General features: G+C 36.6%; 1 protein-coding gene across 1 annotated transcript in view; it reads left to right on the plus strand.

Annotated features, from left to right (window-relative positions):
* The window catches only part of LOC113296232 (polygalacturonase inhibitor-like), a 47,778-nt gene extending 38,330 nt beyond the window's left edge, over positions 1 to 9,448 (plus strand). The window contains exon 4 of the mRNA XM_026544551.1: positions 9,037 to 9,448. Within this exon, the coding sequence (XP_026400336.1) occupies positions 9,037 to 9,448 (412 nt within the window). The remainder of the gene's footprint in view (positions 1 to 9,036) is intronic.
* The last annotated feature ends 11,099 nt before the right edge of the window (positions 9,449 to 20,547 follow it).

Consider the following 20,547-nt stretch of genomic DNA (forward strand, 5'->3'; position numbering starts at 1 on the left):
AATAAAATTAAGAGTGTAAATCCAAAAATGAGTTGAGTAATAATGAAATCATATGAGGGGTGTAGTGTAGGATTTCCTACAACTACATAATGCCGCTAGAAACAGGGAACATATTGAAGATTATTCTAGAAAAAATTGAAGATTAATATTGAGATTTGTGAAGATTTAGAGTGATTGATTAAGAATTTTACATAATTTCTTGCAATTTATTAACATTGAAGAAATGGCTACAAGAAGAAATACATCCGAATAACCGACTACTGTTAGAAGAAGCAAGAGAATTGCTGGGAGAGAAAGAAGTGAAATGGAAGAATCTACTAGAATGATAAGTAATAGAGAAAATCAAATTCAACCACCAATTCAACAAACACTAGTACAAGGGAGGAATACAGATTATGATAGGTTGAGTATACACACTTGGCAATCAAATTCGGCAGAAGAAGTAAAAGAAGAGCAACAAAACAGAAACCATAGACAGGTAGAGAGAAATCAAGAAGCAGATGAAGGAATAATTCATGGAGATGAGGAAATTGGATCGTTAGAAACGTTGAGACGAAGAATACATGAAGAAAGAAGAGCTGAGGCAGAAGAACGTACAAATCTAACAAGGCAAAATCACGAATTGAGGATGGAAAATATAAGACTACAGAATAGAAGATCGAGAAGTATTACAAAATCATATTCAAGATCGACTAGAAGAGAAATGAGGAGAAACTCACCCACAATTAATGCTGGAAACAATATTCAAGAAGAAATATCAAATCATAATAAAGAATATCACGAAAATAGAGAAAAAGCTGATGATCGTTACGTCCACAAAATGAAACTTTTAATGATGGGAAAAATGGTAGAAATCAAGAGAACGGACAACGTCATGGACGAAATGACCAAGATGATGAAGGGAATCGAGAGGAAGGAAGAAGAATTTTACATGAAAGAGAAACTCAAAGAAATCAACAGACGATTGAAGAAGAAATTGAAAGGCATTATGCTGAACAAGCACATTTAATTTGCGAACATGAAAGATTGAGAGAGGAAGTTGAAGAACAAGAGCTTCAGGAGAAAATTCGCCAGAACAATCACGACAATCAAGAAACAAGGTGTACACAAAACCGGAATAACGGTAATATCAATGAAGAGTACGATAGAATAAAGAGGATGGCTGAAAAGCAGCGAATGAAATTAATAAGAAATGAAAAAAATCATGAAGGGGAAAATGAAAGATATAATCATTTGCGAATTCAAGATAGAGATGAAGAAGAAACTCGCAGAAGAAGACGAGATGAGGATAATGAAGAAGAAATGCAAAATTTCGCGAGAGAAGAAAGACATGAACGCAGAAGAAGAGAGGCGAAATTAAAAAGACCAATGTATCAAAATTCAGGTGTAAATAAACAAATCTTGAAAGAGTTAGAAAAAAATGAGAGGAATGCTAAATAATAGAGGAGAAGTAGGCAGAAGACAATTGGATGAAGCTATAGAAGAAGCTGCGAAAACTCCATTTACAAGGGAAGTACAATTAGGAGGAATACCACCGAAATGCAATTTTCCCGCATTAACCAGCATTTTTGATGGAACAACTTGTGCAATTCAACACATTAAAGCCTACGTGAGATGCATGTTGCAATGGGAAAATCATGATGCCGTATTGTGCAAATATTTCGCATCCAGCTTAACAGGAGAGGCGTTAAAATGGTTCGAATATCTACCAAAGAATACAATAACATCCTTCAATCATTTGCAGACTACATTCCTAGGGGCATATATAAGTAATAATTCTTTGCGACCTGGTATAGAAGATGTGTTTGGATTAAAATAGAGGATTGGCGAAAGTTTGAAGCACCTGACTAAAAGATGGAGAACTATGTGTAGAGAAATGGCTGGCCGTGTAGATGAGAGATATCTTATATTATCATTTATCAATGCTATGTTTGCAACAAACCTATTGTATGTCCAAATTTTCAGAGTCAAGAATACGATCACAATGACTGAATTGCGAGAACTTCAAGAAGAATACATTGCTCTAGAGGAAAGGAAAAATGAAATGGAATCATATCCAGTTGTGAACACCAGCTCACAAACAGCGAATGCAAGCTTATTACCCAAGCTAATAAACACAGTAGCGAATACTTCGCAAGTACAACAAGAGAAGGTGACGGGTAACAATCAACAGAAACTGGTGGCTATGGGAAGCCGAGATCAAGAGGAGTATGAAAGAGAAAGAAATTTCTACAATCGTGGTGGAAATAACAAGATTCAAAGACTCGATCAACCACAAGAAACTTATGGAGGTCAAAGACAAAACTATAATAGAGGACAAGGAGGTCACAAGGTAGTATGGGAAGAAATCAAGATGCCACCTCTAAATGCAAGTGTGGAGAAAATATGGGAAGCTATAATTTTGATGGAGAATATACCAACACCATGGAACATGGGAACGGAACCACCTCCAAACCACAGAAGCCATGAGTTTTGTTCTTATCATCATTTTCATGGACATACAACAAATGATTGCAGAAATGTAAAAAGAATTATTTGAGAATGATAGATCAAGGAAAACTAAACCACTTTTTGGTAGGGCACCCACAATCTCAACCATTGCCACCACCAGAGCATCACAAAGTAAACACGATGAAAAAGAAGGAAACATTCTTCATAGAAGTTGGTGCAAAAGCAAAGAATCTATTCTGTCACTCTATCGTACATTCATATAAGACAATGAAGATTTTCATGACAATGTTTTGAGTAGAGTGTTCGCAAGAGATAACGATGGAAGAGAAATTATGAATATTGCGAAAATCTCGCCACTAGAGGAATGGCAGAAACAGATCATTTCTTTTACCGCAGAAGAATTCCCGAAGGTGAAGAGGTGCATGATAATCCATTGGTAGTAAAATTAGAAATTAATCCAAAACCGAAAGAAGATGAGGATGATGAAGCTGAAGATTCATGGGCAATTAATAGAATTCTAATCGATACTGGAAGCTCTGTGAACATCTTATTTTATCATACTTATAAAACTATGGGAGGAAGAGATGATGATCTTATACCATCAACATATAAGATATATGGTTTTAATGGTACTGCTAACAAGCCTAAAGGGGAGGTTACTATGCGAATTCCATTGAAGGGAATATCTTCCGAAATCTTATTCTGTGTCGTTGATGTAGAATCACCCTACAATGCGTTAATTGGTCGACCTTGGCTACATGGGATTCTAGGTGTAGCTTCAACTTTCCACCAGTGCATCAAATTCCCTCACCCCGGTGTAGGAATCATAAAGGGAGATTGGGTTGAAGGAAAGAGGTGTTACGAAACTGAGATAGAATCTTGCGAAGGAAGAGCAAACAAGAAGGAAAATTGGCGACAAAATCAAAGATACAAGAGAAGTGAGAGGTTGATGGTGGATGCAATCGAAAGAAAAGAAGAAGAGATGTTGCGAAACTAATGCTAGCTCAGAATAAAAATGATGAACATACCACTACCAAGGAAGCAGTAGTAGAAAATAATAAAGAAGCAGAGGATGGCAAAGGTAATAAAAACAAGAAATGTATGAATGATTAAGTTGTTGCGACACTCTCGCAATAAGTAAAATTCTCAAATACATTTTATTGAATGACAAAATTGAGATTGCGAAATCAAATACAATATGATGATGTGCGAGACTCTCGCAGAGATAATGAATTTTACAGAAGTAATCAGAGAAAAATGACAAAAGAGAAAGAGGCGAACCTTTATGGCGTACACCCTAGTTCGCGAATACAATTTCGCAAGAGGCAAATGTAAGACCTAAAGTACGTCATATAAGGGGGTACCTGTTGCATGGCTCAGGGAAAGGCTACACCGCCACCGGAACCTGAGTCATGGAGATTTGGGGTCAATAAAGCCCATCCGGGAGAGGCACCTTGGATTCTCAGCTTAAGCATATGACTTAGGTTGGGCGACTAAGGTAATAAGGACTCTCCCAAGGAGTGCAGATCTGATCAAGGCGCCGAGGTACACGGTTGAGTCAAGAGTGCCAGGGACGTTTGAAGCGTACTTTGCCATTCTTGACAAGTCTTGGCTTATACTGCACTCGGCCTGAAGAAAACCCCACTTAGGGTGCAGTCTCGTAACCATAAGCCCTATAGGTAAAAGGGATAAGAGGCTGCGAAAACAACTGGTTGTTGTTAAGACTGGATGGGAGGAGCTAACCTTGTATGGTAGAAGTACGCCTCCTTGAAGGGGCAACCAGGGGGAGATAAGGGCGGCACCCTCCATTAGGGAGCTGATAAGTGTCTTAAGACGCAAATGTCATGAGGCTTTTTATTCGCAAGGGTATTAAGGCTTGTCATATTTGTGCAACAATCCTGAAGAGGCAATAATACAAAAGAAAAAGATAAGACGAGATCAATGGGTTTTCGCATGAAAGTGCGAAGACGTCCTGCGATTTCGTCGCAAGACGGCAATGTCATGGGGCTTTATTTTCGCAAGAATATTTAGGCCTGTCATATTGTCGCAACATTCCTGAAGAGGCCACAATACAAAAGAAAAAGTTAAGGCAAGATCAATGGGTTTTTGCATGAAAGTGCAAGGACGTCCTGCGATTTTGTCGCAATGACAAGAGGTGGCATAATAAGACCTTTAATTAGGAAGGCAAAATAAGACCACACAGGAATGAGATTTTGAAAAGAATCAAAATTCACTTCGCATAAGATGCGAAATTATACATAATTAACTGCGAAATTGAGGCATAAAATAAGAAAAATTTATAAAATCTCTCATTTGGATACAAATAACAGAGGCAAGTATGGGAATGAATGAAATTAGAAAATGTTATTTGTCTCCATATGATAGATTTACTCAAAGATTCAAAAATTAATGATTATATTGATTAACTGTATTGCAAGGAAGAATTGTTTTAATGAATGCAGGTCAAAATGAAAGAAACACAAATATACAGAAAGAAGGAATAAATGTACAAGTATTACAGAGAATCAAAGAAAGAAACAAAGACTACTTCTTAGTTGATCCTTCATTATCTTCATCAGACTTGTTCCCTTCTTCGTCTGCGTCAGAATCTTCATCACCATCAGAACCTTCATCACCATCAGATTCTTCATCATCAGCTTCGCTATCAAAATAATCAGACTGGGAGTATTCTGTGGGATCTCTTCCAAGAGACAAGGATAATCAGAATGAGGGATATTATGATCGTCACAAACCATTTGGATAGTTTGATTGCGAAAATGCATAGCATCATTCTTAAAATTCGCAACAGTGATCTTGATTTGATTCTTTAATCTAGAATACTTGTCGTTGCGAGAAGAAAGATTCTTTGCGAGTTCCTCCTTTTCAGCTTCGAGTTCCTCAATCTTTTCACGATATCTACTTTCAGAATCTGCGAGCAAAAGACAATCAATTATTAACTTGATGAAAATTCATAAGAAGCAAAAGATTAGTAAAGAAGAGCAGTTAGTAACCTTCTCTGTCAGAAATCATATCTCTAATCAAGGCTGTATGCTCAACTTGGAGACTAACATTTACACCTAAATTTTTCTGGCATCATCTAAGATTTTCGCAGCCCAAACAAATTCATCTCATTACATAAGAAGACGAGAACGAATTTGTTTTCCCTTTCGCAGAGCTCGATGTTCTTGCGGCTAGCTTCATCTCGTTCAAGTTGAACTTCAAGAAGAGTCTCTTGGAATTTCGCCAAAGCCTTAGCACCTTGATCAGAGATGCGATCCTTATCATCTATGAGACCGCTAATTTTGGTTCTTAACTCATTGGTTTCTCTTTAGAATCAAGAAGGAGACGCTTAAATCGGTTGGCTAAGCCTAAACTAGATCTATGGTCAATTTCTAAGAGGCGAAATTTAGATCTAAGCTCATTAGAGAAAGAGATGAAATTCTATCATTTGAGAAACTATTTAAGGAATTATTAAGACGCTCAAGAAGGGTATCATTATCCAAGGCATTAGGAAATGAACGAAGAAGGGTAGCTTCATCAGAAAGACCATAAATGTCTGCAAAAAGGATCATTTAAATAAGATAAAACAACAGGATGAATGAATGAAGGGAAAAGAGAAAGTAACATACCGTAAAGCTGATTATTAGCTTGCTGAAGACTAGAGATTTTGTTCTTATACGAAGAAGAATCAATTTCTAGTTGTTTTTTCTCGCGAAGACCTTTAACTTCAGCTTCCAATTCTTCATTCTTTGTGCGAAATTGAAGATTCTTCTTTTCAAGATTTTCGCGTCTCCTCTCTAGATCTGAGGCAACAGCGAAAGAAGCTTTTCCAGCCTGCGAGAAAATATAAAAAATATTAATATAGAAAGAATTTTGAGTTATGACAATGAAGAAGTAAAAGGATAAAGTATACCAGACTATTAAGAGAATGCAAGAAGTCGGGAGTCACTGATCTAGAAACTCCACGAAGAGAACTATCACCATCCAGTAAAGGGACATCGCAAATTGTAGCGAGAGCTTTGCAGGTATTAGCGAATTGGCTATCTCCCATTCCTTGCAGAGAATCAGAAAAGAGGCCAGAGAGCTTAGCCATAGAAGATTCAGGTGGAAATCTTCACTTGCGGCAAGGATCATTATCCTCATCATCCTTGTCACTTTCGGAATTTTCATGAGAAGGAATATTTGAAGGAGAAGAAGAACGGACTTTCCTTTTCTTTGAAGGAGGAGCAGTTGATTTTTCTGCGAAGAGCACCTTTGCCTTTATCACCAGTCTTCGCAACATCGGCAGGTTCTTCTATTTCAGCAATAATCTTCACACACAGATAGAAATAAGAAATGGAAGCAACAGTATACTGTTTAAAATCATAAGAGAAAATTTCTTACCTCATGTGTATGAGCGAAGAGCTAACAAGTACTAGCTCCCAGTCCTGTTATAACTATCTTTCAGTTTTTGGATCTGAGAATATCGCAAGGTCAGCGAAAAAAGAATAAAGACAAATAAAGAAATATAAAGTGAGTAAATGGGAAGAAACATACCTCTTTCTCCTTCTCGGGCCAAGAGAAACCCAAGGTTGATAGTAGCGAGATTCTCAGGAAGAAATTTGACCCAGCAATATAAGGTCCTTTAGCATAAAGGAAAAACACACCATTTATCATCTTTGGATTGGCGAGGAGTTGTGTTCTTACCAGAATGCCATCAATATCTTGCATAAGTATTTTAGCTTCATCAATGTTATCTTTCCTTTTAACGAATACCCCAGCGAGTATTCTCTTTCTTCATGGAGATCAGTTCATAGTTTCAAAGAACTCGCTACTGTATATTTCTCAGCAATTTTCTAGTCTGCGAATTTAGGATCCCTAAGTTCTTTGGAGTACAGAGATCCTTTACCAGCACCACGGTTAGCGAACTCTAGCATCAGACGGATGCAATCCCCACTCAGTTGGAAGATAGCTCGCGAAAATCCCGATGAGCGAGAATTTCATAGAATAGAGGAATATCTGGGTCATAAAGAGGAATGGGAGACCTGCGAGAATTGACCTAGCGAAATTATGATTGATTGATCATCACAATATTGATCAGAAAAAGTTTGAGAAAGAATTGATTTGGCACTTTCACCAGGAATGGTGAGAGAAAGTGTGAAACCTTTCTCTGCAAGATCTTTTTGGATCTTTTAAATTTTCTCATGTTATGGCCACTTGGAGGCATATTTGAATATAGAGTATGGGAATGAATAAAAAGTAAGAAGATTGAAGAAGGAAAACTACAGTAGCGGAATTTACGGAAGAACAATAGAGTTGCAGAGATGAGAGAATAAAAGAGAAGAGAAAGTAAAAAGAAAGTGAAAGAAGAGTAAGAAGAATATATAAGGAGATTTTTTACTCGAAGAAATAAACACCATTAAGACGAAAAGACATGAGCGGTTGAAAAGCAGCGGTTACAGAAGACGTGTCAAGAAACAGATGGAAGAAAGAATACGTGTGATAAATGCAGAATATGAAGAGATGAACACTGCGGCATTTCTCACATCATTCTCTACTTTGCAGAGAAGATATGAGAAGAGGCAATATGTAGGATCAGAATCTCGCAGCAATAATATTACAGCGAAATTATCAACAACACAACAGTGTCGCAGAACAATTTCAGAAAGGATATAATAAACGACATCAGCTAAAATCATGAGAAAGATGTGATAATCCTGCGAAAATTAGAGAGTTTGCGAGATTAACATTTGTAAGCTTGCGAGATTAAAATTTGTAAGATTGCGAGAATGTCGCAAGCCATATCCGAAAATAAAGGGACAGATTAGCTGTCATCCACTATGTATTTCCCTATAAATAGTCGTTCAACTGAGAATAGAAGGGGGGATCTTTTTGGGTAAGAAACAGGTAAATAAGAGAGAGAAAGTCGAGAGCAGAGGTCATTCTTGATTCCTTTATCTTTTCTTGTAAGAATATTCAAAGATTGATCAATAAAATTAAGAGTGTAAATCTAAAAATGAGTTGAGTAATAATAAAATCATATGAGGGGTGTAGTGTAGGATTTCCTGCAACTACATGTATAGATATGACGTGTACACAGCTGACACTAAAGAATGGACGAGTTGTCAAGTGAGTTGGCATGACTTAACTGTACACGTGGAGGATAACTCTCCGTAAGCCGTTTTTTCAAAAAAAACGGTCCAAACTGGGGTACATTTGTAAAAGTGAAAAAACGGGGGTACATTTGTATGCTCCCAAAAAAACAGGGGTACATCTGTATTTCACCCAAAGTAAAATCACATGAATTATTTGATGTTTCACGAAGTAAAATGAGCTGTACTCCATTTTTCAGTTTGGCCTATAAACAGAGACCTTAGGTCATTGTAAAGGAGGTTGGATTTTTGTATTGGGTGAGGTCATGTTGGGAGAAAGTAAGTTAGGATTCTTGTGAGCTTTTATACTTATATTATCAACATCATCATCTCAATATATATTTCATATAGAATAATTTCAATTTCGTTTACTGAATTATGCCTTAGAATAGTTGTGTTATTTATTTGGGTGTTCTACTGGATTTCCAGTAGTTACATGTAGCAGTATATCCAGTCTTCAGTTGTATAATAATAAACTCACTGGTTCGATTCCAAAATCTTTAGGAGCTTTAGATTTTGGCTATATTGACTTGTCAAGGAACAAACTCGTTGGGGATGCATCCATGCTGTTTAATCCGAACCATGATTTGACAAGATATATTGATTTGTCGGGCAACCGATTAGAGTTTGATCGCACAAAGGTTAAGTTTCCAAAGAATTTAAATTGGTTGGATATATCACATAACAAAATCTTCGGTGGAATCCCTGAAAAGGTTCAAGATTTGAGAAATTTGTATATGTTGAAGGTGGAATACAATAGGTTATGCGGTAAAATACCAACTGGAGGGAGGATGCAGCATTTCGATAGCACTTCTTTTTCTCATAATAAGTGTCTGTGCGGATCACCATTGATGAGTTGTAAGTGAAAGTGATGAAGGTCTTGTTACTTGGCATCCCAGAACGTTAGAAAAGATTTTCCTTGGTACTTGTATTTATGTCTGATTATGGGGTTAATCTAGTACTGTATGTTTTTTTCAGTTATGCATCCCATGTTGTAAAAGGCGCACGAAGCCCAGCACGAGCGCCCGATGAATCCAATTCTACCCTATATTCCACTCCGGCGCCTTAGCGAGTTTGGCGCTTTTAACGTCTCGCCTAAGTATTAGGCGCCAGCCTAAGCCCCAAAGGCGGCATGGGTAGGTGGTAAATTTATAACTACAGTATACCTAATATGGAAAGTTCATTAACTCTTTTCCTTGTTCATGTTATACTCTAATCAATCACCATAAACAAAGATCACATATATATGGTAAGAATTTCAGATTTAGGAAATAACGCGATTGATGGTTATTAACGTGAAATTAAGTAATATCATAATTTAAGGAACAAAACTTAAGGAAAAATGTGGTCAAATCTTCACTAGATCGATAACGTGATTTATACTATTTATAGTTAGGAAAATAACACGATTAATGCAGTTATGGTAATTAGTTTTATTACTTGATCTAACTACAGGAAAATTAGACTATAAACGTGCAAATATATTACTCTGTTTCCTTTTTCGGTATTATACTATCAATCACGGCTTACATTGCGTGATCAAGATATGGTAAGAAATATAATATCTAGGAGAATAACTTGATTGACATGATTGATTTTTATTTCCTAACACAGTTCTAGTAATTGGTTTTATTACTGATGTAATTATAGAAAAATTTGATTGTAAAAAGATCGATCAATGCCAATAGAATGACGAAAATACGGAAAGCAAAATTGAGATTAGGAAAATAAACGTGATTGATGTAATTAGTTTATATATACTATATATGTGAGAAAGGATCCCTTCACACTTTTATTATCACACTATCTCACACGTTGAGTGTCATTTTTGTGAATTAAAACCAAACCGTAACGGATTTGAAGCTAATATTTTGAGGATATGTACATCTTACCAAGTTCTACATGCCTACCAAAAATGAGCACATTCCGAAATATAAAACCTCACAATCTACCGGTCATTACGGTTTGGTTTTAATTCGCAAAAATGACACCCAACGTGTAAGATAGTGTAACAATAAAAATATGAGGGGATCCCTCCTCTATATATCTTAATGGAATTATATATAAAGATCATAGTCATCTCTGTATCTATATATATAAAGAGAGATATGTATAGTCATCTCTGTATATATCTTGATTTCATTCTTTTCATATATGTATGTATATATTCCTCTTATTTTCTCCGATTTGCAAAATCAAGTTGTGAGAAAAACAAAGGATGTGATTTAGTTTTGTTGCCAATTCTTGGGTTTTCATCTAGTTAATTACCATTCATGTCTGAAAGACTAAAACTTGGTGATTCCACATTGACTGTCTTCTTTTAGTTGATAAAAATACTCGGTTGTCTAAAAAAGCTGTCATATCAGCCTAAATACTCATCTAGCAAACAATGGTCGCCTAGGGCGCCTTAGGCATGCCTAGACGCTTGGGCGCTAGGCGTTAGGTTTGGCGCCTCGCCTTGCCTAGCGCGTAATACAACATAGCATGCATCTACCAGTTAATGTAATTTCTTGTTCAATTATCTTATTTTGCAAGCGTTATATTACGAATCTAAATAATCAAGTTTATAATCCATGCACAGATGCTGTTAAAATTTCTTTCTTGCTATATGTTCATGGAATTACATCAGTAACTCAACTACTGGTGCTAGCTTCTACGGGTATAAGAGGTACTCTTATCATGTACTGTTTGGTTAGAATAAAAGAAGAACAAAGAACGGATAATAGTGGGAGAAGCGTATTTCATTTCTCTTCTTAATCTCGTCTGTATACAAATGAACATCTCGGTGGCTATTTATAGCCAGATACACTAAGGCGGTAAAACAAGATAATCACACGTGTTTCCAAGTGTTAAAAATCTCATATTTAGCTGATGCTTATCTTGGACTTTGTCAAAGGAGGTGAGAAGTATCTCGATGTTACTCGAGTAATATTGAGATCGAGGTGAATGGTGGGCCACTACCAAAATACATGATACTCCCCCTTGGACCACCATAATAGTATTGCCTTGTTAAAGCTTTGCCGGTAGAACTCAGTGGAAAAAATCCAGTCGAAGGGAAAAGAGTACAACATTGATAGCTTCAAAGTGATGATGGTAGTCACACATTTTCTCCCGTCACCAAAATCGTGTCAGGAAAACCATTTAGGAAAAACCTGAACTTGGGGTGAGATTGGTCACCGTCATGAAATGCTTCCTCTGTCAAAGTTGCGTCAGGAAAAACCATTTAGGACAAAACCTGAGCTTAGAATGAGGGTGGTCGCCGCCACAAAATATTTTCTTTGACAAAAATGCGTCAGGAAAAACCACTTGGGACAAAACCTGAACACTCGCACTAGGAAAAACCACTTGGGACAAAACCTGAGTGCCAAAAGTTCATAATAATGCTGACGTCAATGCTAATGTTGCCTCGTTAAAAACCTCGTCTGAAAAACCACGTGGACCAAAACCAGACCAAAGGAAAAGAGTACAACGGACGTCGCCCGATAATGGTGCTGAACACGCATATGCTTCCTCGTTAAAACCTTGACAAGAAAAACCCCTCGGGACAAAACCTTGATGAAGGAAAAAGAGTACAGCGCGTTTAAGCTCAGCCAAAGATTCTACGAGTTTACTCCCCCTGAAGCATGACTTCTTAAAGCGGCTGGTGGTGCAAACATTATATAGCCTTTAGAAAACCGCTTTACCATTTGCAGTTTATGGAGGATTGACCGCAGGTCTTGCGCCGGGTGCACAATCGCCATTGTACACCTCGTATTTAAATCCTCAGTCCATTGCACACCAATTTCTTTTACTCTTTAACTTCAGGCATAACAATGAAAGGCCTTTTGTAAACTCATGAATACCGTAGAATCAATTTCAGCCTATAAAAGTGTAACCTGCAAAACAAAAGTTAGAACACAACAAGACAATGCATGCATTATATTCGTATATGGTACTTCTGGATCATAAAATATTATTTCTACGTACGTATCAGATAGATCGATCACTTCCCACCTTTGGGAATCACATAGTAATAGTGCCAATTTAGTAGCACAATAAGTATCATGAGTATCAAGATTGAATACTCTAGTCTATACAGACATGCTATGCTAGCATGAACTCGAACTTCAGGTCGAGCAAATGTTTCACTTTTCAATGATATCTCACAGTTTAGTTCATGCGTGTATTTTAGCGCTATTAACGGTTCTTAAGAAGCCAAAAATGATATCATCATTTCATCCGTATTTTAACCTTATACCAAGGACATAAAATACACAAAGGATTGATCATAAATTTCTCCTCTTCAAGATGGTGATTATGACTAAATTTCAAACCTGACGTAATTCACGAAGTCAGGAGGCTGCCAGAGTTAAAACTAGGATCCTTCACGGATTCATTACAATTACTAGTCATAACAAGATGCAATGTGAGTCCTTCAGTGACTACCACGCTAAAGTGCATCTATATTAGGAGAATACCTTTAGTTTTACAGAACCAATCCTGGGGTTCAGCAGGAAACCCTGTATCGCGCTTAAAACGATAATACTATTCTCTCTGCGCTTAATCTCAAACACCAACCTGTAATATTCAGGCCTAATGATTTTACAGTGTGAGTCGGATCCGAATATTGCGCTTTTTCGAGAGATTTCATCCTCTACCTTAGTTTGAAGGGAACAATTCATATGCCTACCAATCACAATGTCGATGTTCCTCTGCAGAGGGGTACACAACCACTATTGTAAACAGTAATCGACAATTATATACAATCTAACACATTCTCTAGTTCATGCACATTCATGAAAATTTTTATAGACTGGTACCAGCGCCACTTCAGGGGCACTATCATCTCCTCATCTTTAATAAGGAGTTTTAAATTTAGAGAATGTGGATCATATTTTGATAGTCTCCACGAGCACTATCTGTAGTCTCTCTTCAAGAGCACTGCATATTAGAAAAGTGATTGGATTCTCTTTTAAGAGGCATATATGAGGCAGTTATTCAGGCCTCAAGCGTGTTTTAACACACGACTTCGTCACTGCGAGATGTATCATTTAACCTGCTGAGACAACTTCCCGTGTCTGCATCCTCAAGCAAGTGACCAACAATATTTTTCCAGAGCTGCTGCAGTTATTTGTTTTAATCATGAGTAATCTCTAAACACCTCAATTACATCCAATATCTTGGTGTGAGAAAACAAACTGAGATAGTTTCACGCCAATATCTAATGGCATCCAAACTTTGTTTGATCAGGATAAATACTTAATCAGATAACCTATTGAATTGTCGACATTGCTTACTGCAACCTTTAGGGGGTGTCTGTCATCTTTATGACTTCAAGGGAAAAGTCCTTAAATTTGTCGACATAATACGTGCCATCTTCAGGTGGCAGTCTTTCTCCCCCTGGTTAAGGCGGGAAAACCTTTTAGGTTATCTTAATTTGCACCATCCTTTTATGGTGACGTTTCTCCCCCTGACTAAAGTGGGAGAACCTTAAAGGTTATCAACCCTACTCTTGTCAAACTTCTGGTGGTGGGTTGTCATGCCAACTTATGGTGGCATTTTAGTTTTCCTGATCATGGCGGAAACATTACTATCTCATTTATGGAAACTTCTGGTTCCATAATTGCCTGATTTTCAAAGGCAATTCTGCTCATGATAGTTTTTGGGTTTTAATTTAACTACACAAAAAGTATCCCAAAAACAACTGCATGCACGACAAATGATGAGATATTTTACTCCGTTCCTTTTTGACGGCTTACTTCCTCCCCCTAACGGAGGGAATACAGTCTCATCTTCAATAAGACATTACCAACACACGATTTTAAATGTCTTATGAATCGAAACCAACGTATATAGCTAGGTGACGCTATGGACCAAACACGTAAATTGTAAGGTTGCTTCGCAAGACATAATTGATGGTAAATAGTTGGTCGAGCAATAAACTAAAGATGCTTAAGCAAAGAACTCAACTAGACCCTGTCGAGTGCGCACATGTGCTAACTATATTCTCGATATAATACCAACTGAAGGCAAAGCATCAAAAGCCTATAAATTTACCACCAAATTAAATGGACTTAACAAGAAAGTCCAGAGAATAAGTATGCAACCAAACAAATAGTGTGAGCATCTTAGCAAACACGAGAGACCATCTAGTGGATGTGTCTGTCAATACGATAAAGTATTGAAATAATTGTTCATACTGTAGGGTGAATAAGTCCTGCATATGCCACCTTGAATCCTTTCTAGGAGTTGATGTTGGTGATTCAGCAACGGGTTACCATAATGTTAATGTTAATGCAATTTAACAACTAATTGTCTCAGGGACTAATAACACAATTTTACATCCTTATCTAATAGAAGCTTCAGGTTCTGTAAAGGATGTCCATGAGCATTTTGAATCGTCTACTCATTTTAGTAGAACTTTGGTGTCCATACTGATCATGCCTGAGCATGAATAATTCAAGGGTCATTAAACTTCTGTCTAATGACAACATGGAACTCGACTATTCGAATTCTCCTATGGCACGCCCCATAAAAGAGAGCCTTACGTTTCTTTACGATGTGCTTCTGGCACAAAAAACAAATGAAGTAACAAAATACTCCATAAAAATGCTCGTTTATCATTTCAAGGTGGTAACGCCAAATATTCTCAAAAACTCAACAGATTCTTCAGGAATCCTGAATATTATAAGGTGTTAATAAAGATGACTGTTGTACCACCAAAATGATACACGCTCTTCTGGAGCCGTTTATCATGTTATTCGAACCCGAAATGGCATTTCATATTTCACAAAACCTCTACAAGGTCACACAAATGGTTCGAAAAATTTGTGTTTGTTGTTCCCTTGTTTTGAGACAAATATCTCTGTCGTCTATTTAAAATGGATAGATTATTTCAGGAATCCATATCCGATGTTGCAGTTGGACAAGAGACATACATTAATAAGTCATTAACAAAATCATTACGTAACCATGGTCTACTTCGGGAACACAAGAATTTTATGACTATTCCTGAAATCCAACTATTTCGATAGACCAGTTCTAAGGTCTATTTATGGATTACTGCTGGAACCCATAATTTTTGGATTATTACAGGAATGAACAAAATGTATGTTGGACTGCTTCGGGAGTCGACAACATTTCATGGATTGCTTATGGAATCCATTATTTACAAAAAATAAGCAAAGAAAATAGACAAAACTTAAAACAAGGGATAAACATCCAAACAAATATGGTACCAATACAATAACAACAAATCTCCAACTTCGTCACCTTCAGGGTCAAAGAAATATTAATTTACAAGTGTGGAAAACTGGATACACTTTGGCAAAATTGCCTCAAATCAGTCATACGTCACTTCAGGGACCGCTGACAGAAACTGGCTAGCACTTTATAACGGGTCACTTCTGGGACCAACTGGCTAACGGAGCACACATTTTGTACCCATATTATGCCACACGACGTTCCATCTTCTAGTGGAACTATTTAAAAATTTCTGGAGATTATCAAAGCTGAGAAAATCAAATTTACGCTATCCTTCAGGGATACGACAATTTCTCGCTTAATCGGTATTAAAACCGTTAGTACCATAATAAAATGATAAAGAAAATTGACAAAGTTCATGGAGTTGCGATACTCACCATCCCATACTTACCAACCATTACAAATTAAAATATATATCACGTTGATATATATATGCGCCTTAATTTGGATAAAGTTCAATTTAACTGTACAAATCGAAACTTTAATCCGTTATGGTATCCTGACCACAACAAAAATAATATAGGTAAGTACAAAATTAAGATCATATTTAATGAACATAAAACATAAAGAATTGAGGAAGGAAAAATATTCATCTCCGTCAATTGTAGATATTGCTCCCGTATCCTCTGATAGATCAACCGAACATATAGCACGTTATCAGCACGAACACATCGTAGTTATCGAGCAATTCGTGCTGATAACGTGCTATATGTTCATGGAATTACATCAGTAACTCAACTACTGGTGCTAGCTTCTACGGGTATAAGAGGTACTCTTATCATGTACTGTTTGGTTAGAATAAAAGAAGAACAAAGAACGGATAATAGTGGGAGAAGCGTATTTCATTTCTCTTCTTAATCTCGTCTGTATACAAATGAACATCTCGGTGGCTATTTATAGCCAGATACACTAAGGCGGTAAAACAAGATAATCACACGTGTTTCCAAGTGTTAAAAATCTCATATTTAGCTGATGCTTATCTTGGACTTTGTCAAAGGAGGTGAGAAGTATCTCGATGTTACTCGAGTAATATTGAGATCGAGGTGAATGGTGGGCCACTACCAAAATACATGATATTTCTTCCATACTCTCCATTTGCCATGTCGAGCTGCTCGTGCATGCATTAATATTATTTCCACATGTGTTAGCTAGTTGAGCATACAGTCTCTTCAAATCACCTCATTGCAAAGTGGATTGGAACCAGGATCTGGCAAAAGAGGCGTAGAAGCAGAGTGTGATTGTGAAGCTATGTGTGTAGTTTATCAAATTAGAATTAATCTGCTCTTTAGAAATAGAATCTTGGAAGATCTTTGCGATTCTTTTCATGCACCCATCCGAAAATTCTGGTGTTGGAACGGCTCGATGGCTCCTAGCATCGGAAAATCAAGGGTATGTCAATGCGAGTGTCTGCTTGATTGTAATACATATTCATCGATTCTAATACCATTAAAACGTACTGGACTAAAATTAAAAAGTGATAATATTTACTCCCTCCGTTCTTTTTTAATAGGTCAGTTTTGTTTTTAGCGAAATTTAAGGAAATTAAGAAAACTAATCATTGAAAGTGGTCCTCATGACACTTGTCAATAAAAGAAGTGAAGTGAAATGGTCTCAATGACACTTGTTAGTAAAAGAAGTAAAGTGAAATGGTCCACATGTCACTTGTCATCAAAAGAAATTAAGAGAATAATGGTCCAAAAAAATTAAAATAACATTTGACTTTCCCAATTAGGAAACTGACCAATCTTTTTGAAACTTTTATTTATAGAAACTGACCTATTAAAAAAGAACGGAGGGAGTATTATTTAGAAACGGAGGGAACATTTTTTTTATTGCATTGCAAAATAACATGGAAAATGAAAATGAACACGCTAACCAAAACCATTTGCACACCAACAATCCAAATTAAGTAGCTTACATCACTTATTTATTTTCTGATATCACAATTTGATCAAATCAGATATCATAAAAATACTCTTTGAAAAGATTCATATGGTGATCAGACTCCAAACAAATAACTAAGGAAAAGCCACCCTCACTTCCTAGTGGGTTTGGAATCAGAAGAGCTCGACCCACAGAACGGTGAATACCCGGGCCTACATAAAATGGTTCTCCCCACCCAAAATTAGCAGCTCTATATATTGGCAGTCTAACCCAGGTTGAGCTATTAATATTGCAATCCTTAAATGCTAGAGGACCTTTGATAAGGGTGCTGATTTTAGGGTGTAACTCCAGAAAATCAAGGGCCGACCGAAAATACTCATTGTTTCCTGAATTCATTAATGTCTCGTGTATTAAATTAACTGCGTAACTTAATGGTTTTGAGACAATGTCACCTGAAATTGCCATTGGTGTTAAACTAAATATGACGTTCCCGAAATAACCATCTGGAAGAGGAGGACTTAAACGGGAACGACAATCCAACGGGATAGATATAACGGTTTCTTGATCGTCTTTAAGCTCACGTACTTTACATGAACAACGCCATAAGTGTCCTGAAATGACTTCATATGTACTGAACCGAAAGCCGTCCTTATTGCATTTGGATTTGAGTTGATTGGCCTGCATGGTTGAGATATTAAGCTTGGCAATTGCAATTTCAGAGTTTGATAATGGTGAAGTAGAAGGTATGGGAATGGAAGGTCGTTTATGTTCAATATGTGGGAAAGATACTACTGGTGGATCACGCGCACGTAATATGGTTCGATCATAGAAGGGGCATCCATAAACACACTTTTGGTGTTTCTTCTGCCGGTTTGATTACAGATGACTCTATCACTCTAACTTTCACCATACTGATTCGATAGAAGTGGCACCTTGGCGCATAAGAAAAAGAAAAGAATATTAGTGCATGTTTATTCAAAAAATGAATTAAAAACTTTAGAACAGTACCAAGAATTTTGAGAAAGAGAGAAGTAGAGAAAACTAACCGTAACTGATGGGAGGTATATATCTCTATTTAGCAAAGTTGAGTATATTGAGTACATGTAACTCATTTTTCGTACGTCTTTTTATAGAAGTGGCTAACAGAACTCAACATAGAGTAATAAGGGCAGTTAAAAGGGAGTTGGATTAGTGCTGCACCTAAACTTTACTATAACTAGTTTGAGCTTATTCTTAATAGGATAGGTGCTACCAAATATAGAAGTAGAATACCCGGTGATTTTCTTAATGGGGGTACACCAGAATTATGTATATACGTAAGAGCTTCTGCAATGGTAACGTGGTTTGGATCCTATTATGTTATGAAAACCCTAAAAGTCCTATGTGGCCTAAATGGTAGGAACTTTCAAAATCCCATTCAAAATGCTCCAAGTATTATGCGTGTGATGTCCCGTCCATTTTATTTAAATCGATTAAAAAAATTGGTGTTGACAAATTCCAAATTCTTGTTACTGATATCATCATCCAATAATTTTTACCACTATACTACAAAGACAACGAGAATCCCATCCACGTTTTATGGGTCCCACTTTTAATAACAACCGCACAACACAAGGAATGAGCATGTCATATTCCGTTAATATGGAGTGACGACAAAAAGGAATGAGCATGTCATATTCCGTAAATATGGAGTGACGACTCAAAGGGATGAGCATGTCATTGGAGTGACGACAGAAAGAAATGAGAGTGACGACTAATCACTAGATTCCATTAGTATATATACCAGGGTTTTTTTTTTTTTTTTGAAAGAGCCGTATTAGGTTAGTTAATAACCGTATGAGGTTAGTTGTAAGCAGACACAAAAAGAGTTGATAAAATGAAAACTCTTCTTCTTTTTGCCCATTTCTCTTTTATGTTTTCATTTATCGCCCTTATTTAGTAGACACCATATATGTCTGTGTGCATAAGTGACTTGACATACAACATATTAAGCTATGTAGTAGTTATGGGCTAATAATCTAGCATACTAGCTGATGATATCATCACCATAATAAGAGTATTGTCATGAGATTTGGATGGACTTGAAGACCGCAAGTATTGTTTTCTTTCTGTGTGGACCAAATAACTATAAATAGTATACGTTAATTATTAGAGGTGTAAATTGGGTTGTGCCAGCATGAGCCCAGTTCAGTACGGCACGTTAAAATTTGAGCGCATCCCAATTCAACACTTGATTTAGACCAGCACGACACAACACGTTAGTTTCATGGTACGTGCTAGGCTAAACTAATCGACACAGTAGCCCAGCAGAACACAACACATTAAGAAAGCACGTTATAATTTATTTATTTTTTGATGAGAAGAGAGAAATTTTATTAGAAACAAAGGAATTTACAAAGGTCTATCAAAGGTAGACAAAACAAAAATATAGAAAATACAGTTTCGTAATTGTTCACAGTGTAAGAGAAATTAAAGTGCACTCTCTTTCCATAAGCATATGCCCAAGATAAAACAAGAGTTTTAGCACCATTAGCAATTTCGCTGTCAGTTTTAAAACTGTAATTGTCTTCAAAAATGCGGCAATTCCTTTTTCTCCAGAGCATCTGATTAGTTTTCAAAGTTGTTGTAGATAGTGATAAAAGGGTTGTTTTAAGACTTGTGAAGGCAATGACTTTTAGACTTAATAAAAATTTAAAAATAAAGAAAACTTATTACAAAATTGACTTCAAGATATTAGAAAACAACCAAGACACTGATTTCACTATTACACATGAATAAATTATGGTAAACAATCCAAAACTCTAATTATCTTTTAAGACTCTTATTTCTTAATTCACAA

Source organism: Papaver somniferum, chromosome 7 (genome assembly GCF_003573695.1).
Source record: "Papaver somniferum cultivar HN1 chromosome 7, ASM357369v1, whole genome shotgun sequence".
NCBI classification, from domain to species: Eukaryota; Viridiplantae; Streptophyta; class Magnoliopsida; order Ranunculales; family Papaveraceae; genus Papaver; species Papaver somniferum.